This window comes from Alosa sapidissima, chromosome 24 (genome assembly GCF_018492685.1).
Source record: "Alosa sapidissima isolate fAloSap1 chromosome 24, fAloSap1.pri, whole genome shotgun sequence".
NCBI classification, from domain to species: Eukaryota; Metazoa; Chordata; class Actinopteri; order Clupeiformes; family Clupeidae; genus Alosa; species Alosa sapidissima.
This window is the reverse complement of record NC_055980.1, coordinates 4,349,957-4,372,257: the sequence shown is the minus strand read 5'-3', so window position 1 is coordinate 4,372,257 and position 22,301 is coordinate 4,349,957. Positions and strand designations below refer to the sequence as shown.

General features: G+C 41.6%; 3 protein-coding genes across 6 annotated transcripts; all 3 read right to left on the bottom strand.

Moving 5' to 3' along the window:
- Positions 1 to 888: 888 nt before the first annotated feature.
- Positions 889 to 4,944, bottom strand: crp1 (C-reactive protein 1). Its single transcript, XM_042083964.1, has 3 exons — positions 4,672 to 4,944; positions 3,932 to 3,993; positions 889 to 1,865 (listed from the first exon to the last, which is right to left on the bottom strand). Exons 1-3 carry the CDS (start codon positions 4,767 to 4,769, stop codon positions 1,252 to 1,254), a joined length of 774 nt encoding a protein of 257 aa, XP_041939898.1. The 5' UTR covers positions 4,770 to 4,944; the 3' UTR covers positions 889 to 1,251.
- Positions 4,945 to 6,291: 1,347 nt separating this feature from the next.
- On the bottom strand, positions 6,292 to 11,136 carry stub1 (STIP1 homology and U-Box containing protein 1). 2 transcript variants are annotated; one of them, XM_042083395.1, is made up of 8 exons: positions 10,797 to 11,136; positions 9,852 to 10,119; positions 9,212 to 9,410; positions 8,927 to 9,092; positions 8,744 to 8,822; positions 8,412 to 8,468; positions 7,950 to 8,066; positions 6,292 to 7,848 (listed from the first exon to the last, which is right to left on the bottom strand). In XM_042083395.1, exons 2-8 carry the CDS (start codon positions 9,963 to 9,965, stop codon positions 7,723 to 7,725), a joined length of 858 nt encoding a protein of 285 aa, XP_041939329.1. In that variant the 5' UTR covers positions 9,966 to 10,119; positions 10,797 to 11,136; the 3' UTR covers positions 6,292 to 7,722. The 2 variants fall into 2 exon arrangements, with proteins under 2 accessions (XP_041939329.1, XP_041939328.1); XM_042083394.1 differs by having other exon boundaries at positions 9,852 to 10,095.
- A 546-nt stretch (positions 11,137 to 11,682) lies between these two features.
- luc7l (LUC7-like (S. cerevisiae)) lies at positions 11,683 to 21,806 on the bottom strand. Of its 3 annotated transcripts, none has more exons than XM_042083230.1 (11): positions 21,569 to 21,805; positions 20,024 to 20,094; positions 18,655 to 18,749; positions 18,468 to 18,566; positions 18,255 to 18,365; positions 18,016 to 18,159; positions 17,702 to 17,878; positions 17,196 to 17,284; positions 16,154 to 16,183; positions 15,303 to 15,449; positions 11,683 to 12,771 (listed from the first exon to the last, which is right to left on the bottom strand). In XM_042083230.1, the coding sequence occupies exons 2-11, from the start codon at positions 20,079 to 20,081 to the stop codon at positions 12,588 to 12,590; spliced, it is 1,134 nt and encodes a 377-aa protein (XP_041939164.1). In that variant the 5' UTR covers positions 20,082 to 20,094; positions 21,569 to 21,805; the 3' UTR covers positions 11,683 to 12,587. The 3 variants fall into 3 exon arrangements, with proteins under 3 accessions (XP_041939164.1, XP_041939166.1, XP_041939163.1); XM_042083232.1 differs by having other exon boundaries at positions 19,670 to 20,094; positions 21,569 to 21,636; XM_042083229.1 differs by lacking the exon at positions 20,024 to 20,094 and having other exon boundaries at positions 21,569 to 21,806.
- Positions 21,807 to 22,301: the final 495 nt, after the last annotated feature.

The window sequence follows — 22,301 nt, the reverse complement described above, 5'->3', positions numbered from 1 at the left end:
TCTATTTCATATATTTTAAATTCATATAGAGTGTATTTAGTTAATAATGTATTTTTTAATGTATAGCATTTTACTATAATTACTAGTAGCTAAACATATTTAGTAATATGAATGCTTCATTTTGACGTTTAACACTTAGGCATAACTTTAGTGTGGTGTGTAGGTCTAATTGAGTGTACATTGGTGATGAGTAGGTGTAATTGAATGCCTGACACTTTAAGAAAATACGTGAGAGTAATTAGCCTCCCTTCAGCCTGACGGTTTTAGGCTAGTCGCTAGTGAATAAAAGTTGTGCATAGTGCATAAGGATATGTGGATGCAAATCATTATGTTTTCTATGTCATTAGATATAATAAATGTTCAAAAAACGAACAAGTCGAAAACAATCTTTCTGGGATCAAGTGTTGACGTGACCTGAGCTAGCAGGATAGTTACCAAGGAGCTCTTTCCAGATGTAAAAGTTTGCCATGGTTGCGCAGCCTATTTGCGTAAGCGCAAAGTGGTTCTCTCTCTCTCTCTCTCTCTCTCTCTCTCTCCCTCCCTCTCTCTCTCCGTGTGTGTGTGTGTGTCTGCGTCTGCATGAGGCTATGTTCAATTCAACTCGCATTATGATGGCTAGAGTTGCGGGACTTGAACAAATTATGCGCAATAACCGCAATCCCGCAGTTTTGGGTTTCGAACTGAGCACTAAAACAAGTAGGACAGGTTGGATACTTGGACAGACCCTCTCCTCTTTAGCCCAGATGAGTCCATGATTTCCAAAACAAATGGTACATTTTGATTGGTGTAACCACAGGACCATTTTCCTCAGTCCATTTTAAACATCAGTGCTATCCTATTTGTGAACATGCTATGTTACACAGGATGAATCAAGTCCTACACCAGATCTCCAATTTGACACACATCACAGCTTTATTGACTACAGATTACAATGCTTACAGGTAGAGAACTCAGCTTAAACAAACTTTTTAAGTGTTCATTAGTTTTGAAATTACGTGATGGGGAGAGAATTAATGATTGTGTTCTAATCAGGTATGTCCTGAATATTATAAGAGCTTGATGTTTAGATGCTCAAACTAGCCTATATCATGTTCAACATTAAGCATACACAGAAAATGGCCTATTTGGGCCCTTGTATTATAATGGCCTTGACATGTACATGATGGCAAACAGGGTAACACTTACACAAATATGTGTGTAAGAGGATGTTTGAGGGAGGGCATATGAGTTTGACTGGTTTAATGGGCTTAGTCAGTCATCAGCAACCACCAGCACGTTCCCTTGAATGTCATACTCTATGGTCTGCCAATCAAAAACATTTGGGCGTGGCACGCGGGGGCCCTGGTTGAAGTACAGTGCTTTGATTTGGTTACCTGTCAGCACATAGTCCCACATACAGAGGTCAGTGATCTCTCCAGCGAAGCTCTGGACTGCCTCGAAGTCCCCCAGGTGTTTGTCCGCATCCTGTCCAAGTAGCGCTGTCCCCAGAGGTCGAATCGAATGGCCTGCCTTGTAGATCTGGAGAGCGCTTCGACGGCCATCCACCCAGAACGCGGACAGGCCTGTGCGCGAGGCCCAGGTGAGGCACAGGTGTGTTCGGAACGTGGTGAGCGGGGGCAGGTGGAAGAAGGCGCCATCTCCGCTCAGGTAGAATGACATGCGGCCGTCTTTCTCACGCCACACGTTCAGCTCGTCGTAGTCTGGCGTGCGGTACGCGAACAGAATGATCTGCCGCTCCCCCTCGAGCTCGGTGGCCACGCGCATGCAGAGCGTGAAGGCAGACAGACCCAGAGGCTTCTGGGGGGTGAGCTTGACGAAGCTGAAGTCAGTCTCATAAGGGAAGAGGAGCACCTTTCCACCCAGACCTAGTCCACACAAACGTAACACACAATGGGCGTCTCAACACAGTTGAAGACCAATGGGCCCCAATTACAATGATGGGCAAAGTGCTAAGTCACTCAATGAAACAAGCATCTTGAGCACTAAAGCTATTGTGGTGTGTGAGGGAGCATTGGGCTGCCCCACCACTAATTGTGTATTAAATTAGCAAATAGATTTGCATCACTATTAAATGAGCTTTGGTTAGACTTTAGAGTTTCCTGATTGCCTGTCATTAGGGCCCTGGGTGTTGCTTGAAGCATTGGCATACAAAACATATTCATGTATACAGGGCCCTAATTTTAATGTTCTAATTCAAAGTCTGTCAAAAAGCAAAGTTCTCACACATGAATTGTAGTTATCTGTGGCATGTAGGATTACTGAGCTGACTCATCAATGTTTGCGTTTAAGGTCTCACTTATGGTGTGAAATTAGCAAATTGATTTTGCCTCGGCATTAAATGAGCTTGAGTTAGACTTAACATCCTGCCCCTTTGTCCATTATTCAGATGAGGGCCCTAAGGGTCCAGACCTCCAATGTGCCTCACAACACCAGTCCACAGCACATACAGGCCACATTCTGGTAAAAATACTACACATATGTACCAAACTGAACCAGAGCCTGAACCTACATTACTAAACAGATGTGCAGTTGTTGAGTGAGGTCAAGTCAGTGGTGCAAGTCATCAGCTTATGTTTTAGAATCCTTCTATCCTATGGTTGTGATCTTACACAAATCTCTCATGTCTGTCTTAGTCTTAGTCTTAGAGTCTTAGTTTTCCTGATCAATGTACATTTAGAGTGTTGGCTTAAATCAAAGATTTTATATTAAGTTATCCGTCCTTGATTACCATTATGAAATTCAGCTCACAAAAACACAGCGGCCTCCCTCTTTGTGTTTAGTGGGTCCGTTTTCCAAAAGTTGCATTAATACAGAATAATTAAGATGGTCGCACTCCAAAATAATCTTACTGTCTTTTATTATTCTTTCTCAGTAGCCACAATGTAGAATGTAGCCTCTGACTGGTGCTGATTTAGTAATTTGCTCAGACTTGTAATCAGAATATTATAATATGACATTAAGGACATATGACATATAATATGACACACACACACACACACACACACACACACACACACACACACACACACACACACACACACACACACACACACACACACACACAATACACTCCATCTCTCACACCAACCCACTCATTCAACCACATGGTTACTTGCATACCCATACTTATATGTTTGCCTGTTTTTGGTGGAACTTTGGAACAACTTTGACTGTGATGTGTATGTGTCCTCCAAAACTGATGATACACAAGGCACCTTTCTGAGCAATGTTCCTGAGTATTGTTGTTCTGGCACGTTCCCTTTGATATTGGACAACTTATTTTTCTTGAGAACTTAGGCAAATTAACATGATCATCTAATTGAAAATATGGAACCTGTTTTGTGGTTGCCTGGCTCAAAGTAGCCCCATGCATGCATCACCAAAAGCAATATCAAGCATTCTGGGCATACATTGCCATTGTCAGAGACTTCATTCTCTTTATTATATGTCAGTGTACCAGAGTTTGAAATAATTATTGTTTGAGTTTGAAGTTGTTATTTTAAGGTAATAGAACTGCACTGGGTTGCTTTAAGCCTCCATTCTGTGGCTCTCAATATGTTTGGTGATGGGTTTGTATCACTTGACACGTTCAGTTGGGACTTTCTGAGTGCATCTCTGATACAGTATTTAGGCTATGAGATGTAACAGACTGGACAGCATTGCTGATCTGTCTCGTAGGCAGAGAAAAGCTGTTGCTCTCAAACACTGTCCACTTAATCAACAGAGTCAGAGTAGTGATGAAGGAATAGATCAAATAGACAAATATGGAATGTAAACTTAAAATGAGGGTATTTGATATTTTATTTTAACATACATTTTGATGTGTTTTGCCCATCTCTGTGTAGGCCTATGGCAAATATAGCAAATACAGACTATCATAATGTTTCCCCATGAACTGTTATGATATACATGGCCAGTGCATCTTCTTTACCTTTTGATGCTGAGCAGAGTGTCACCACACCAGACAGGAAGATGGCTGCCGCCCACATTTTGCTGCAGAAAAACAAAGGTTATAAAACCCTGTTCTGGCTCTTCCTTGTCTGAAGTTTCTTGCATAGGCATCCTTATTGTTTGTCTTTGGTGAATCCTTGAAATGGCTGAATGTGTCTTTTTAACTGTTATTTCAAGAGGAAAACAATCATGGTATGTCAACATTTAGCTTTGAGAGTTTCTGTACAGGCAATGGATTTGAAAAGCTGCTTTTTGTTATTTTTGTATGTCTAATGATTAGTAAAGAGGGGTGGGGACACATGTACTTCCATTAGTTGTGCAGCATGTTCTGCTATGAGGTACTCTATGTGTTGATTATATGCTGATTAGTGTCTGATGTCAGACACGCATATCCCGGTCACGGTTTTTTAACAAACATTATACCCACTGGCCTACAGTATACAAATTACAAGACATCTACAACAGATTTATGCAAGCTGCACTTGAATGCACAGAACTGTAATATATTTATTTTATACATGTGAAATATTGCATGGACAGTCAAGTGAAACACAAAAAATAGTCTAGTCTATGAAGTTCCCATTTGGCTCCTTTTCCATAAAGACAGGTACAATACCCTGAAGCCTCAAAAGTAAATGTGCTAGTCACACTGTCTCAATGCTTTCAAGGAGTCATGGCCACTCACACACTCAGAAACAGACCAAGAAAAGCTCATGTTACCTCTCAGTGTAAGTGTGCAGATCAGCTGAATGACGAGAAATGAAGGCTGCTGACCACTGATCCACATGTCTCTCCTCTTCCCTCCTTGCACTGGCCATTACATCATCTCTCCCAGGAGCAGAGACAAAGGCGCTGGTGTGTGTGAGCAGGCCAACATGTGACAGTTGTCACACACACACACAATGTATTGCACATGAACAATACATGAAAATTCACTCATATTTCGGTCTTTAGTGCTCTTAATTTCTGTGGACATTTTAAACACTTTCCCCCCCAATTAAAATAAAAAAAAAAGCAGTTTTAAATCAATTTTTTGTTTTTTATATTGTGTATATCTTGATGTTTGGAAGGGTTATAAAATCTAACGTGTCATTTTTAATTGAAGGATGTATAAGTGAAACACCAAAATGGTTCTGTAAAAAAAGGCAAAATAGTAGAGGTGCTCATGTCCATCAGACATTATTGTCAGTATCAAATGTGTCACGTGTCCACAAGTCTGGAAAATGCTGTAGGTGCTGGCAAAACAAGAATCCGTGTCAGTCTGTCTTGATGTTTTTAAAGTAGCTGATGTGTTAATATTGTTCTACTTCCAAGTACTGATGAATGGTATGAAGAACTCCATTTTGTCAGCATTGAGACTACAGACAAGAAGCCTTGTGTATGTATGAGTGGTGGTGTTATGGCTTTTCTAATCTTCATGGTAGGAAAGCCATAACACTCCACATATAAGTATGCACCAGCTCAGTACAGAGGGCAGTAAAACACCAAGACAGCACTAAAATATGTCTGTGCTCTGCTCACCCATGCTGGAAGTTATAAGTTCACACCAACAGTGTGTGTTGCTTCCACTTCATCTACTTTGAATGACTAGAACTCCCAAGCAAAAATGAAATCTTGGACTCAGTAGCATCTGCTAGACCTGCTGATACATAAGATGTTCATTGACTAGAACCACACAGAGGAGACATGTCTGTTGGCAGTGACGTTTTGCATCAATGTGCCTGTTTTGACTGTACAAAAAAAAGGATATCTGAGTCTGAATGAGAAGTGTACAGCCTCAAAAGAGGTTTTTAAAGTCTGAGTGTCTATATGGATTATGAACTTTACACAAACACATCACACACTTAAATTCATAAATGCATCAAGGATCAAAGGATCAAGATCAAGGATGGCTCTGTTTTAGTTCATGCTCAAGGTACAGCTACAAGCTTAGGAGGTTTTTGACTCGACTATACTTTAGTTTGTCTTGGTACAGCCCACCAGATCACTATGGTTATGACTAGAGCTTGAGTTCTGTAGGGTTCACACACAATAACAAGCCTCAAAAGTAGGCCACCAACTGCAGCAGGGTCAGGAACACCAGTCAGGAATGACCTGAAACACCTCCTCAGCATTCCCACAACATGGTTGGTTACACACACACACACAGACACACACATACAGACAGACACACACATACAGACAGACACACACACACACACACACACACACAAAGAGAGACACACACAGACAGACACACACAGAGACAGACACAAACACACAAACACACACACACACACACACACACACACACACAGAGTGGAGACTGTACAAAAAAAAAACATTTATTCAACATGTAACTAAGGTTGCGTATTCATTTTAATACTTTTCTATTGTCTGTAACAGTTGAAAGGAGACCTGTGAATCTCCGGGGATGCTCTTTGACAATCTTCTATTGAGTGGGTGCACTGGTGTTTGAGGCTTTGACCACTGAAAAGAAAACCTTCAGTAATCACCAAACAGCATTTTCTTTATAATAATAATAATAATAATAATAATAATAATAATAATAAAAAAAAAAAAGACAGGAAAAAAAGTGAAGTCCACTCTGGAGTTAAGAGCATGAGGCATAAGGGCGCATACAGCAGGGACATGGCCCACAGAGACACGAAGGTCCAGACAACCAAACCATCATCCATTACCCTTCAAACATGTCCGCCACTGTGGGTCCAGACAACCAAGCCATCATCCATTACCCTCCAAACATGTCCGCCACTGTGGGTCCAGACAACCAAGCCATCATCCATTACCCTCCAAACATGTCCGCCACTGTGGGTTGAGCTCTGATTGTGAGATTGAGCCGGGCTGTATCTGCACGCTGTAGTAGATAGAGAGTATGTGTACGATGAGGTACCATGAATTACACTGTAGATCTGAGAGTTACAAAATCTCCTGCAACTGAAAGTGCATTCTAATAGAAGCTCTGAGATCAAAGATGGACAATCTCACATGCACACACACACAACCGCTTGCACGCACACACGCACGCACACACACACACCAAAAAAATGTAACATTTCCAGCCACTCGTGTACGTTATTGATTATACAGCATTAAGAGCCTAACTGGCATCTATCAACACCGCTGTTCTAATGCAAAAAAATATATAATTCTGACACACAAACGTTCTCCCAAACACATCCACATATCCTCTGGTGATTTTGTCTCTCTTGTAACTAACGCATTCTGTCCATTACAGCTAATAAAAGATATCCAATAACAGATTGAAATTTTACATTTCCTTAGTATTTTCTGCATAAGTTTTCCATAACGGTTTGCGCGGCATGTTTCAGTGAGGGTTTCTGAATGGGGGCAATATCAGCAAGAAAATCAGCTCAAATCAAAGTGATACTGAAAACAAAAATGTGCAGGGTCATGAGACAGATTGAGTTTGAAAATCTTGATTGACACGGCTCCAATTTAAAGCGATTGAATTCAGGCTTGTGGCACACACAGAGAAAGATAGAAAGAGGGAGATAGAAAGAGAGAGAGATAGGAAAACAGAGAGAGAGTAAAAGAGAGAGAAGGAGGGAGACCTGAGAAATAGTCCATGGCGTCCCCCATGTTTAAAGTGCGAGTTCAAGAGGATGTCTGTTTGTTCAGTCTGCTCCACTCCACTTCCTCTCATCTGCTCGCTGCGCTGCTTTACAAGTGTGTGTCTGTGAGTGCGCTGTGTGTTTGTGTGTGTGGATGTGTTTTTGTTTGTGTGTGTGTGTGTGTGTTTGTTTGTGTTCAATAATCCTCCACCCAGCCATTCTCTTGGATAAAAGCGTCGATCACTTCCTTCATTGCCAGATTGGGGATGAGCTGGTCCTGGGTCAGGGGGCTGCGAGTCACTGGATCAAAATGGCCAACACGCTGCAGAACAAGAAAACACACATTCACACATTGAAGCTCAGGCTGAATGTACTGCAGCAGTTTAGTGTGGAATGACAGTGTGTCTATAAATACATGTGTACCTGTAGATGTTCCTCAATGTCTTTGCGATCGTAGGTGATGCCGCTGGGGGTGATGCAGGGTTCTCTCATCAATTCAAAACTGATCTTTCCACACAGGTAGTCTGGGATCTCTCTTTTCTGCAAGCCCAAAGCATACACAAAAAATCTTTTTTAAACTGGCAAACTCAACTTTGCTTACTGACAGAGTTGAGAGTGTGTGTGTGAGAGAGAGAGAGAGAGAGAGAACAGTCCACAGCACCCTTGCTTACATCAGCTTTGATGCTGTAATAGCTGACCAAAAAAAACCTTAGCTCTGTCAGCAGAGTCTACCTTCTACTGGAAGGCCCAATATGTTGCATAATATAATAAACACACCAAGCCACAGTGGCCAGATATTGTGAAAAGGGTCTTCATGTATATTCATCTTTGCTTTCATATTCTCCCATGTTCTGTGGTCCGAGTCAAACAGGAGTCTGAACTCACCTTTCTTTTCTCATCCACCTGAGCAAACAGCTCATCCATGTCCAGCAGATACTTATCCTGTTCACATAGAGCACACAAAGATGAGTCAAGTTCAAATGTAGCTCTGTTAGTCAGCAAGTTGAAAGAAGGAGAAGTTGCCATGTTCTATATGCTTACAAAGGTGTTACTATTTAGATGATTGGTTTTCAAAAATTCTGTGGCCAGTTTGCTGTCAATGTAAAAATGGAGACAGTTTTCTACTTTAAATCCAAAATCTTCCGATTAATTTTACTCACATATTTATAAATATTGCAGTATTCACTTAATTCTCCACAGGTTTGGGTTCTACTTACGTGTTTTGACTTGATTTTGCTGATCTCACTTCCACTCTGATTATCATCCACTTGCTTCTCTCTGCATTCCTCGATTTCCCTGAAGATAAATAGTAACAATAGCATTTTAGATCATCCATGCCAACTGTCTGCTTCACACAAAAGAAGCTGCATACGCTTGCGGTTAGTGTCTTGCATACACACCTCTCTTTCTCCGCCAGGATAAGCTTTGTAAGATAGGCGTGCAGCTCGTTTTCCTGGTTGATGCGTTTCTCCTCCAAACTATTCCAGCGTTTCTTCTTTGCAAGACGCAGTGCGCTTGGGATGTCATCACCAAAGTTCAGGCGCTGCTCCTTTGCCAGGTTATAAGCTAAACAGAAGTTTTATGATTTATTTATTATTATTAACATAAGAATGGATTTCTTCTCACTAAAATGACAACAAGGTATAAGTGCCATGCCTTCCACAACTCTACATGCCAGTCTTTACCTCTCTGTAGGTTTCCTATGGCCTCTTCATAATTCTCAAGCTCCAAGTGGCATTGGCCCAAAAAGAAGTGAGCTTTCACGGATTGGGTGTCCAGTTCAAGGGCGTGTTTGCAATCAGCTAATGCTTTGTCGTACTGCTGTAGTTTCACATAGCACAGGGCACGGTTTGTGTAGTACACAGCTACTGATGGATTTCGATTCTGTCAGCACACACACAGAACATGTTCATGAGGTTCAAGGTTCTACATCAGACAGTATGCAGGCTAGGACTTTAGGGATAGAACAGAAGTAAGGAGATGCATTTAGTTCAGTTGTTTCATGATGGCTGGGTATCAGACCTTTAAGGCTCACTATACAATCACCAAACATTTGTGTCCCCTTTCCACAATGATCCTGGCAGTGATGCTGGATTAAACGTTATAACTTTGTCCATTAACATTAGGGATTAGGCAGGCCTACCAAAAACACATCCCTGTGCAGTCGGGGATGAACTGACGCAACAGAAAACCCAGTGAAGTGTATGTGGGTTGAAAGCTAACAAGCATGTCCATAATTAATGTTATTGTTTTCCTGAAGAGTCTCACTGCGCAACCACAATCTGCAAAGGGGTCCATTCACTCAAATTCATTTTCTCCACCTACTATTGCTTTACTGTAGCAGGTAGCGGCCTCCTGGTATTTGCGGCAGAGAAAAAGCCGGTTGCCTTGCTCCTTCAGCTCCTGGGCGGACGAACTCTTCTCGGGGCTCCCCGCCATCTTCTCCACAGGCTCCGAGGTGGCCGAGCCGCCCTGCTTCCCTATCCTGTTCCCCGTCTCTTCGACTTGGCTAAGGCCGCTCCAGGGAACAGCGTCAACTGGAGAGATGCCTAGCCTTACCTCTCACTCCCTGAAAAAGAGACATCATGCGGCACTCGGGTGACGCAATGCACAAATGGGCGGATGTCCATAAAGTGACCGTTTTTGTTGAGAACAGCACCTTAAGCACGTTACTTAAACATAGATGTTCAGTAGAGTGCAACCTGTAGCTACCAAAGGCCAGGTAGCTGTTAGCTAGCCAAGCTAGTTAGCTAGCTGTCACACAGCTAACAACCTGGTTTGCGACGGTAAACATCCAAGATAACAACAGTAATGTAATGGGAAGCTAGGTAGCGGTAGCAAGAGGTACTTTGCTCATGTCAATAACAAAAAATGGGTGAAAGAACTATTAGTGGTACTTACCGTTATTTGATTAGCTTCTATCGTTACAATTACGTTAGCTAACGCTAGCAGTAGTAGCACTAATGTTATGATTGACGTCTTGGCAAAATAACTTAAGAAAGCGACATATTGTGCAAAACAATTCTCTGAGGTACGAGCTCGCAGTTTTTACAGCAGATAGCCATCTTACATTGGAGCTGACACCTGGTTAGCTTGTGAACGTAGACATGTTTTGCTACATTTGATCGTTGTTTTGCTAATAAACGTTAGCTAAGTATTATTAGGGTTAAAAGCGCATCACTGCAACACGCAAATTACATTTCCCATTCCATCATACACTCGCTTTCTCGCAAGAAATGATTTAATACCAAGAGGCATTACACAACCTACCAGATACAGTGACAGCCACCACCAGTGTCCCAAAGTCCAGTAAGGTTAGCCGTTCTCAAATGTCGGGGGTTCTTGGTGGCTAGCTAGCTCGCCGGGGCTAGCAAGTTACTGTGCTAACTAGCTAACGTAAATTTTTTACTTTTGGTCTCATCTACTGATTGTCCCCCGTTATTCAAATATCACTAAATGACGCTTTAGACTCATCTTAACTGTTTTACTCAAAGCGACTGAGTCAATTTGACGAGATCAAGGGTACTGTTTCTAGACTTTTTACTCTCTAAGGGACCTCTCATTTTCTGCTTGTTTTGAGTATGGCGTCACGCGGCCGTGACCGGAAGTTTGATTCAACGCTGCACAGAGATGTCCGTGTACGTAACAGGCATAGGAAAAGCAAAATCTGCGAAAACAGCACACGGTGAAGTGAAAGTAAGGTAGACATATCCCTATGGTAATTACATACAGGTATAAGCCCAAATACCTACACTACAGGCCAAAAGTTTGGGGCCACTTAGACATTTCCATTTCACTCCATTATAGACTGAATACCAGCTGAGATCAGTTGCAGTTTAAGCAGTTTTCAGATTACATTATGTGCTTACACAATTGCAAAGGTTAGTTTCAGTTAGCTTTTTAAAATTATATCAGATTTGTAAACAGAATGTGCCTTTGCAACAACAGTTGAGAACCCGTTTGCATCACAGGCGTCCCCACCAATCATACTCTAGTCCACAATTGGAGACCTTACATTTAGGCTTTCCTTTAAAAGCCCCTGTCAAGTAGTTAATTACTCCTTCTGAATTTCACCAATGTGGAGACACATACATCCAACATTCTCAGGTCTAGATTCCTTTGCAATACAGACACAGAAAAAAAACAGAAAGTCTCATTTCCATTCACAAAGTAATTTAATTATTTTGAACAGGAATCATAATGTTTTATTTAGTTAAAATAAAAAAAGAAACCAGGAAATGCAATCTTCAATATGCTATCATGAATGCGGTCATATATATGTAATTCATTTGCTTTATCATAAGCCTACAGAGACTATGATACATACGTCTGACCCACCTCACTGGTACTGGCAGGATATCCATAAACATTACAGCAAAAAGCAAAGAGAAACAGAGGACCGTTTTCTCTACATCCCAATGGACATTACACACTGAACAGAAACAGATATGATCCTTCCGGAAATTTACTCAAAGAAGTTCCCAGGGATTTTATTTTAAAACTAGTCATTCATACATATGAGGGGGAGAAAAAACAAGAAAAAAAACAAAAACAAATAACACAACGTAACAGGATGAAAGTGGTTTTAGGTCCAATACTTAAGAGGAATCTGAAAAACAGGGCAAAAACGTGAAATGTAGATGTTGTGTAAAAGGAAGATGGCTACGATTTGAAACGGCAAATAATTAATTACAAACATCCCCATTTTGCCTTCATAATAACTGATGTCCAGAGAACTGACTGAGTGTTTGCAATATTGACAAATAACAGACCCATGTAGACCCACATAATTTTTTTTAGTAGGGCAGTAAATTATGGGGAGAAATCAAAGGCAGCATAGAAGGAGCAGGAACAGGGTACTGACTATACGATCAGCAGGATGATGGGAAGGGGGTCAGGCTGCTGCAGGGCTCTGTGCGTGCATGTGTGTGTGTGTATGTGTGAGAGTGTGTGTGTATGGTTGGGTGTGTGAGAGTGAGAGTGTATGTGTGCGTGCGCATGTGTATGTATGGTTGGGTGTAATCCATGGTAGCACTTGCGTATGAGTGTTGTTCCACTATCTCAGATCTCGCCAGCCTCTCTGTCGTCACGGCGGTCCATCTTCCCGTTCATGTTGTCCTGGTGACGCTCCGATGAGCCACGTCTCCGATCACGGTCACGTGACCGATCGCGGGACGATGGCTCGCGGGAGGAGCGGTCACGAGAAGCACGGTCCCGAGAAGAGCGCTCCCGATCCCGAGATGACCTGTAAGTGAAATAAAACACTCTTCACCTGCATGTAGTGCTATTTCAGATGAAATATCCTATACGGAAAATATCCTTCGATTCCATCCTATGTGTGTATGCAAGGAGTTCATGTACAATTACATTCAAGGGAGCTGACTTGAACTGTATATTCCTTGAAATAAGTAGAATATTTATATGAAATATATTGAGAAGTCCACAAAAACACAGTGCTTTTTTTCAGGGTACCCCCAGAATTGTCAGACCTAAATTTAAGACTTTTTAAGACCTTTTTAATACCACTTCAGATTAAATTTAATAATACCTACATCGCACCCATTCGGATAGAATAAATAATATTAAAAAGGTAAGATTAAACCTTAAATAATTACTATTTACAAGTGTTTGAACATGCCAACATGAACATGACAGCAGTGCAGTGGCAACACAAAGATTTGTCGCGGTATTAACGTGACAATGTCCTGCTTCATGGACAAATTTACACTGAATAGAACCTAGTTGATTTCAGGGATTAAAGTGAAAAAAAAGAAAACTTTTTTCAGGCCATAAGTTGTTCATATCTACCAATAGAGATAGCAAACCTTTTGCGGTCGCGACCTATTGGTTTTTAATGTACAAAAAGATGCAAACAGCAAAGTAAAGCACCAAATAAACACCAAAACGAGGCTACAGGGTACTCTTAAGTTACTATATAATTAATGCCACCTACAGGTGAATGCATAGAACATAACAATCCTATGGTTTGTGTACCCTGTAGCCTTGTTTTAGCCGCCAATGGCCGCCATGTGAATAAGGTGAATTGAGAGTGTTCTTGATTGAGATTGAGTTTTCCTGATGAACAAAAGAATATTTCAATACCATCCCTGACCATTGCTGATTAGCCATTGCTGTTCTTTTCTACTGCAGCAATATTGTAGCAAGGCTTTAACTTACTCTTATTTAATTACTTCAGGCCAAAAGTGTTTAAAGGGGAGATTTTTTTTCTTGTTAATATGCAATTCAACACCAAGTAAAATCTATAAAATCAAGTTTGCAAGACTTCACATTTCCTCATCAAAGTAACGAATCAGAACAGTCTAGATATTGTTCATATTTCCATTTGTTGCCTCATCCGCATTTAATGAAAACATGGTAATTTTGAGTTTTACAGACAACTCAGTTTTCCAATGAGCAGCAATACTGTGTGTGCTCATGCAGGAGGTCTGCGCATCTGATAACGACAATCTGAAGAGGGCGCTTTTGTCTTCAGCAACAGATTGTATAAGGTTGACAAGAGGTTGCGATATGGTGAGGGACAGGTTGTGTTGCGCTATGAAAGAACATGCGTAGCCTACTTTCTGAGCGCAAAAACGGTCAGCCATAGATAAACGTACACAAATCATGACGCTAATATGGGAGGTTCTGGTAGGCCTACTGGTTATGGTTTTGTGCTATACATTAATAATATCAAAGTTTTAAGTTGACTATTTTAATTGCATGGTTATTTTTTGTCAACATACGCTCACAACCTGTCATTAAAAGTGAGACCTAAGCAAAATAGGCTACAAGGCTGTCTGTGCGTCACAAACACGACTGACCCCCTTACTCAACATAAAATAATAATATCGCGAACTGTTAACACGCCCAGTCAAAACCTTCCGTCGCAAATTGTGAAAAACATTGTTGTACATGTCATAACAGACGCGGGAGGCATAGGCTAGGGTTTATATTGCGTCGCTTTACACATAATGTTAGTTGCATTGATTAAAAACTCTAACAATAATAGTACATTGGGTGGCATAGCAGGCTATCTGTTAAAGTCATAGGTGACACCCAAAATGAATGACCTTCCCTGACAAGAGTTCGCGATAGTAAGAAATTGTCTACATTGATGCACGGAAAGAACACAGCCTCCGAATTCGCACATAGAGCTCACAATAGCATATCCAAAAAATTAAACGGATTGGGCAACCTCATCAGCTGTCTCGATTGTGTCACTATAATCTAACTTTTAGACCGTCCTCCAGACGTGTTCTTTTTTTTTTAAGCAACCGCCCCAGGCCAATGAGACAAGCGTGTAGCTACAACATAAACAAAGCGAAACTCATGGCTGACGTATCTTCTTGAGCGATCTCTGATTGAGACACAGAAAGTTCTCAAGAACACTATAGGTCTTTAAACATTTACCATCACACACATTCATCGGACCTAATATTTGTAGTTGCCTTAAAAAAAGGAACCCCCCCCCCTCCTATTTTTTTATCTCACCGAATCTGCATCGATCTCAAATATGACATTTCTAAAATCAAATTGACGGAAATCCATCGTACGACGGACAACTTTAATCCTTGTGATTTACGCTACGTGAGGATATTAGACTAAATCTACTGATCATTTGAAAAATTAAGACCTCCGTGAAAAAATTCCAGACTTTGAGGTGAAATTCAATACTTTTTAAGGCCTTAATTTAGGAAAATGAAATGTAATACTTTTAAGACTCCGCAGGTACCCTGTTTTTTGCTGCTAGGAGCCAGATGAGGGAGCGCTACATACTTGTGATGGTGGTGTGACCTGGACTGTGACCTGGATCGGCTCCTGTGGCGACGGCGGCGCTCGCGGTCTCGAGAGGGTGAACGGGTGCGGCGCTTCTCTCGGGACGCTGATCGGGAGTGCCTCCTACGCCTCTCCCGGGAGCGAGACCTGGAATACAAAATCACTGCAATTAAACCTACAGGCTCTTTTCTGCTAAACCTGAAGGTAGCCTAGACCAGATATTGTTCAAACTAAGGGCCAATGAAACTGCTGCTCCACGGCACCCTAACTGCAGAGGACAAATGATGCTTACTGCTTCTATCACTCGTGGCACCACAGATTGATAGAAAAAGAAAAGGTTTTCTGATCAGGAAATATAAGTATATATACTCTTTTGATCCCGTGAGGGAAATTTGGGGTTAGGTGCCTTGCTCAACGGCACTTCAGCCTTTCCCACTCGTCAGGCCTCGAACCGGCAACCCTCCGGTTATAGGTCCGGAGTGCTAACCAGTGGGCCACGGCTGCCCCAAAAGCAACGTGCCCCGTGTGAGGATAATATTAATGTGAGGACATATGCTCGGTAATTCAGTCTCAAACAGAGGCATAACAGAGGTGGGTAGTGGTATGAGCGCTCATTCAATGAGACCAGCTGCAGATAACATTAGTAGGCTAAGAAGCAACAATATTTAATATTTACAATTAAGTGTTTATTAGGCCCACCATTCAAAAATCATGGAGACAGGAAACATGCAACCAAATTAAACAATGTTATGCTCCAACATATGCATTAGAACATCTAGATTAGAGAACATCCGAATTAAACATGTCTGACAACACACACACACACACACACACACACACACCACACTCACCTTTTGCGTTCACGGCTACGTGATCTGGTCCTACAAAAGAAGACAATCTTATCAGCACATGCTTTAAGTTGATGGAAGATAATCTCTTGTGGTTGTTAGCCACAGCACAGTGCAAGTGGCTGGTACAGTCCTTCAGCCCCATTCCTGTCCATATTAAAGTTCCTTTGCTCACATTGCTCCAGCATTACTGAGTGGAGCAGCACAATCGTGCACATTCTATTTGTTAGACACATATTAGGCACAGTTGTAATGTGTTGTAATGTACCTAAATAACTTCAAGCAATTCACAATATTTACATTTATTAATTTAGCAGACGCTTTTTAACCAAAACAACCTACACGTCAATTATATTCCTAGGGCCTTTGTCCCAGGAGCAACTTGGGGTTAAGTGCCTTGCTCAAGGGCACAACAGTGGAAGCAACTTTTCAGGCTACTGCCAGCTCCTTAACCACTACGCCACCACGACTCCAAACAATACGTATTATATGGAACTGTTTCAGTGCCAATTTGCATTTGCAGCATATACAGCTACTGTGCTGAGGAAACCACTCAGTGAGAACACGCCGTGACTCCAATATTTGCTTATTCATTGAAATGTCACACAGAGCAAGTGTAACAGATGCCAGCTACTGTAGCTTAGCTGTGCTTGTGGAACGCTAATAAACCTCACTCCCCGACGCCTCAAGAGTGCTGCTGGCATGTGAGCCAGTAGCCTGGGCTATTGGCTCAATTGTTAGCGCGCTCGCCTCCCGAGCCGAGGTGCTGCTGTTCGCGGGTTCGAGTCCGGGCGTGTGCAGGGCTGAATCGCGCAGGTTCAACACAACGCAGGTTACACAATAAAGCAGAAATCAGTAGAGATCTTGTGAAACATGACGGAAGTTGACCTAAAATAAGAGTTTGGCATCTATGAATTGTAAAAGATTCAAGGAAAGAGTATCACTTCAAACAAATGAATGTACTGAAAACCTCCTCGTCTGTGCAGCTATTGATTTCTTCCACTGTTTGGACATGTAGGGAAACGGGTCTGATCCGGCTCCTTACCTCTTCTTCATCCTCTCTTCACGTTCCCGCTCTTCTCTTCTCTTCAGCCGCTCCTGGTTCCTCATCTCCTGCTTTAGCAGGACTGTTTTCTGTATGAACATACAAAATACATTTTATATAGCACACTTCTACGTTTACAACAGTGTTGCAGTTTTGAAGACCTGCAAAAGTTTTTGTGTATTCAGTGCCTGCATTAGGCCCAAATGTATGAAATACACTTTTTTTGAACATTTATATGGTGACAGAATTTAGGTGAATATCCATAATCTTGGTAAACATAAGATCCACAATCTTTAAAAGCCCCTGATGATCACTGATATGAAGTTAAACATAGTAATCCATCTTAAGAAGTTGCATGGAACTGACTATCTTTGTTGACTGTATAGGATCTCTCAACAAGCAGTGTTTGGGGGGGGGGGGGGTGATTAAGCAGAGATGTCCCATTTTGGCATGGACTCACTCACAGCCAGAAACATGAACTAGTCAGTGCCAACCTGCCGCCGTACCTTCAGCGCCTCCAGTTTATCCCTGATCTGGATGAAGCCCAAGTGCAGCTTCCCTCCAAAGTGGTCGGCCAGACGACGGTCGTTGTCATGGAGGCCCAGGTAGGCAGAGCACACCTCACACACCCGTAATTTCTGCTGCTGGAAGCTAGACGCCGGCATGGAGTTCCTATATTCTTCCTGTGGGAGTGGAAGAGGGCGTAAACATTGATTTGTACTGCAATGAGAAAGCCATTCTCATGCATTACTCTAGGTAAAGTGTTAAGTGTCTGTAAAATGTTACATGCATGTTCGATTGGAGATATACGTCTTCTCACCTCTGCATCCTTCTTTTTGATCCGCACTTTCTCTACTTCCTGTAAAACCTTCTGAGCTTCATCTACGTTGCCCTCAGCACCCAGCTGCTCCGCCTTTGCAAGCAGTTTCCCAATCTCCTCATTCAGCTCATGAACCTTCTCTGCCTACATGAAACACAAACACACGAGTTATGGTACTTCGTTCAGTGAGTTAAGAAAAAAAAAAACAGGACAGTGTAAAACTGATTACCAACACATACCTTGGCAGCTCCCTCAGCACTTATCTCCTCCTGTGTCTCAGCAAGCCTCTTTTTGGCTAATTCAGTCCTGCGGTCGCAATCTGCTATGAATGACTCTAGGTGATCCACAGCCTAGTAGACAACAGGACACTTTTAATGATGACTTCAAAACAAATTTAATTAATAAAATAAAAGGGTTAACATTGTTATGGCAACAATATTGACCACACTCACGTCAAGTTCAAAGAACAAGTCGCGCTCCTTGGAGGCAATCTCATAATCTGCCCGCAGGGCAAGGTCATGGATTTTTGAACATTCTCCCAAATCCATGCGCTGAATGAAAAAGATCACACCAGCGATTAGTTGGCACCAATTTAAGTGACAGAGTTTCTTTATTAGCGCTAGCAAAATGAACACTCACGGTTCCAGAGAGGATGTCATGTGGACAGCAGTTCAGCAGGTGACTCTTGCACACGCGCTCGTCTGTGAATTTAACCCGCTGGCGCGTCTCATCACCTGCAAAGGCATAGGAGGAAGACATACTACAAGTCAGAACACGTGGCCACACACACAAAACACCTATGCTCGCTCGCTCACTCACTCTCACACCGTGGTTTCATTCAGCAGCCAGAACACTGCCAAGCAGACTGGGCCCCAAGACATCTGAGCATCCCAGGAGGGGACCATAGGATAGGAGATTCCTTTATTTTAGTTCAGGGGATTGGCTGCTGGTCAATAGAGAGCATACTGCTACTTATGAAACTACAACAAATCTCCTACATAGGGACGAAGTGTGACCAGGATGGGATATGGGGCAGACGCAAGCTGTTGGAGCTATTTGTGAGGGTGTGCATGCATGTGTGTGCACAAATCTATAGGGCCCCTGGCTAGCTGATAATCAAGTAGAGAGCACTTGAAGGCCTAAGTATAGTAGAGGGGCTCTGTAAGGGTGGCAAATACGAAGCTGAACTTCATTGTGTTGATACAACTACATGCGTGTCGGGCTACCCAAACAAAAACAAATCTCTACTCTGGCTCTGGTCCTGTTCACTAGTCTGTTCTTATAAACAGGTTAAGTGTGTAGAAATGTGCAAAAAAAATTAGTTAAAATGGCTGCAGGTTTCAAAGTCAACCTGTTTTTTTAAACTAGACTGACAGAAACAGGTGACACAGGGGAGGGGAGGGGTGCTACCTTTGTCTTATGACTCTCACACTCACGCAGTCCATTTAGGACATGGGTCCCTACGGCAGCTGCTCCATGGCCTCTATCAATCTCAACAGGTGTAGAGTTGAGGTAGCAAGTTTACCATTAATAACCCCTTTCATACAAAAAGAACACATTTAAGAAGTCGTAATAATGATAGGTATAGGAAAAAGGGAAAACAAATAAAAAATGTTAGTTGTATACACACTGCGAGCTTCCACTTATACTGTACCCATCAGCTTCTTCTACAGCCCAGCGAAGGGACTTTAAACCCGCTGTTGAAAAGTATAAATGGGGAAAAGAGTTCTTCCCCACACCTGCAGTGAGTGATGATACACAACAGTCAGAGAGACAACGCTCGACGGAGGTAAAGATCTGTCTTTTTTGTCTTGTGTTTATTTTTTTAATGGAGGTCTCCAGAGTTCGCAGGCAACCATACTCTTATCCATCCTTCTTCTCAAGGGTTCATCCCCCTTTCTTGCTTTAGGTTTACCAATTGTTGACTTTGATAATGGCAAATTACTTGTGGTAAACAAAAGTACTGTTTGGATATTCATAACAGCTTTAAAAATCATTTGTGACTCACGGCTCGATGAACATGAGGCTTTTCTGCAACTCCCTTGCAGATTGATGTGGGCTGGCATAGATACACTGAACCTTAATAAATAAAATAAAGGGGCCACAATTGTTCAATTTGTACGAGACAAGAACGGGAAGCATTTCAATTCAATCGACTGTCAGCATTCACACAGCAACTCAAATTAATTCACACTTAACTAGGCAGGTGTGAGCAGACAACATTAAAAAGAGGGAAAGATGTCCCTCTCAAGTCAGTCATCTTCTAGATAGTTTGTACTGAACCCTGTGCATCGGCTATGAATTTTAACATTCATGACCAAACCACATCTTGAGGCCTCAAGATATTTGATAAACTCTCTGTCTCCACCACTGCCCACGTTAATGTTTGCATCCACTACACAGGTTCTACACATTACTACCCTTTTTCTAACTAATTACAAAGTAACTCGAGTTTCAAACAGCTACTGTTCAAGTGACTTCAAGTGAAGTGTAGATATACTGTAAAAACAATACTGATCTTAGCGTGATGTCAGGCAAACTGCTTATTAAACGATAAAAGGCATTATTCTGATATGTAGAATAGAATATTTAACTGGCTGACGTGGCATTAACTGCATATTATTATTTACAGAAATAAGCATTGATTAGAACATATTGATACTTGAAATAAGTACCAGGTCTAAAAACCTGGCTTCTATCAAGATACAGTATATCTGGATAGTATAATGCTCACATAACATGTTTACAGTGATATTGCTGTTACATAGCTCCCAGCACGAATGGCATCTTAACCTACTAGTCAACGCAAACATGCAACATGAGAACATGACTTCTGAGATCTAAACGGCTATGGTTAGTTCATATTGGACTCACTGACATTCAATTAAAATGCCTCCTGTGCAATAAAACAGCAAGATGACCCATCATCCACAATTCCACCCTGATGTCGTGGTGACAAACTATAATTCAACAAGAAATTCCCTAGTTGGAGTCACATCCATGGCCGCAGCAAACAGTCAACGTGAACATATTCCATTAGCCGTCTAATTGTATAGCATTAGCAGGATGTTAGCAGCTAATGTTCCTGCATTTCCCTCAACAGCTAACAGTAGCACGACACCGCTGATAGTTAGCCAGTTAACATGACTAGCTAACATTAAACCACTAAAGCTACCAGTTGACTAATAGAAAATAATATAGTTACTCGTCCTTTTCAACTAAGCAAGCAACATAACGTTAGATTGGTGGCTCATAAAACGGTTGGAGTACGAACAAAAATGTTGTGAAGGTAGCAGTGCTAACGTAAATAGCGTTAACGTTAAGCTAACTTAGTTGTGGCTAATAACTGTGTCTGGATACAAACATTAAACCAGGCAATAACAAGAGGGTACCCAATTGTAATGTGTAAACGTCCACGTTAAATGGAATATGTGAACCTGAAATATCATCAAAAGATAGCAATGTTAAGTTACATCGTTTGTTAATGACAGTTTAGCCAGCTATTAGATAAAGCCAGCTAACGTTAGCTACCGTTCGCAGACTAGCTACTCACCATCCCTCGCAGTGCCCATTAACTGGTCGAGCAACGCTCTCATTTGAGCCTGGGCCGACATGGCGGTCACTTGGTCGCACTTCTAACACAGACAGCTCCCTATATACGTCTATGAATTTGTCTTGACGTGGATGGATCGAATGCAGAAAAAAATCTTCAACCGTGGACAAATGTCTCCCTCACAGGCGTCGTCTCCCTGTAATGGCCTTCCTACACTGTTCTCTTCAGAGGAAGACCAAGACGGATGTGACGTCAAAAAACGTTGGCCAATCAATTCACACAGCGCGTTTTTGTAGACAGTAGACGGGCTCTGATTTCACCTTTCTGTGTAGAGTAGACCTTTTGGAGCAAAATGTATCAAAGCAAATGTATCTGAACTTTTAGAATTTAACCTGTATAGTTATTTATATGAACACTATGCAATGCTTTGAATAATAACATTTAAAACGTGTTTTTTGTTTATTCTTCGTATCAAAGGTTTTGTAAGTTGCTTTGGACAAACGTGGCTGACTTAAACCTACACATTATTCCACATAGACATACATTATGTTGGCTTTATAATAATAATAATAATAATAATAATAATAATAATAATAATAATAATAGACAAGAAAGACTAAAGAAAATACAAATACCTAGCCTACATAGGCTAGATCTTCTAGATTAAGAAGGCATAGGCCTAACTCACAGATCAGATGGGAAACCAAGATATTATTCTTTGTTATTCTGTTTT

What these genes read in the sequence shown, in the direction of transcription:
- crp1 (XM_042083964.1), bottom strand. Translation starts at nt 4,769, where the DNA reads ATGGCCAGTGCAAGGAGGGAAGAGGAGAGACATGTGGATCAGTGGTCA. An exon ending in CTGCACACTTACACTGAGAG is followed by an intron (nt 3,994 to 4,671) that starts GTAACATGAGCT and finishes GTTTTTCTGCAG; the next exon opens with CAAAATGTGGGCGGCAGCCA. An exon ending in ACTCTGCTCAGCATCAAAAG is followed by an intron (nt 1,866 to 3,931) that starts GTAAAGAAGATG and finishes TGTGTGGACTAG; the next exon opens with GTCTGGGTGGAAAGGTGCTC.
- stub1 (XM_042083395.1), bottom strand. Translation starts at nt 9,965, where the DNA reads ATGGCGGGGAGCCCCGAGAAGAGTTCGTCCGCCCAGGAGCTGAAGGAG. An exon ending in CCTGCTACAGTAAAGCAATA is followed by an intron (nt 9,411 to 9,851) that starts GTAGGTGGAGAA and finishes GTGTGCTGACAG; the next exon opens with AATCGAAATCCATCAGTAGC. An exon ending in ATCCTGGCGGAGAAAGAGAG is followed by an intron (nt 8,823 to 8,926) that starts GTGTGTATGCAA and finishes ATTTATCTTCAG; the next exon opens with GGAAATCGAGGAATGCAGAG.
- luc7l (XM_042083229.1), bottom strand. Translation starts at nt 21,629, where the DNA reads ATGTCGGCCCAGGCTCAAATGAGAGCGTTGCTCGACCAGTTAATGGGC. An exon ending in TCAAAAAGAAGGATGCAGAG is followed by an intron (nt 17,879 to 18,015) that starts GTGAGAAGACGT and finishes CCACTCCCACAG; the next exon opens with GAAGAATATAGGAACTCCAT. An exon ending in AGGTCACACCACCATCACAA is followed by an intron (nt 12,772 to 15,302) that starts GTATGTAGCGCT and finishes TTTCACTTACAG; the next exon opens with GTCATCTCGGGATCGGGAGC.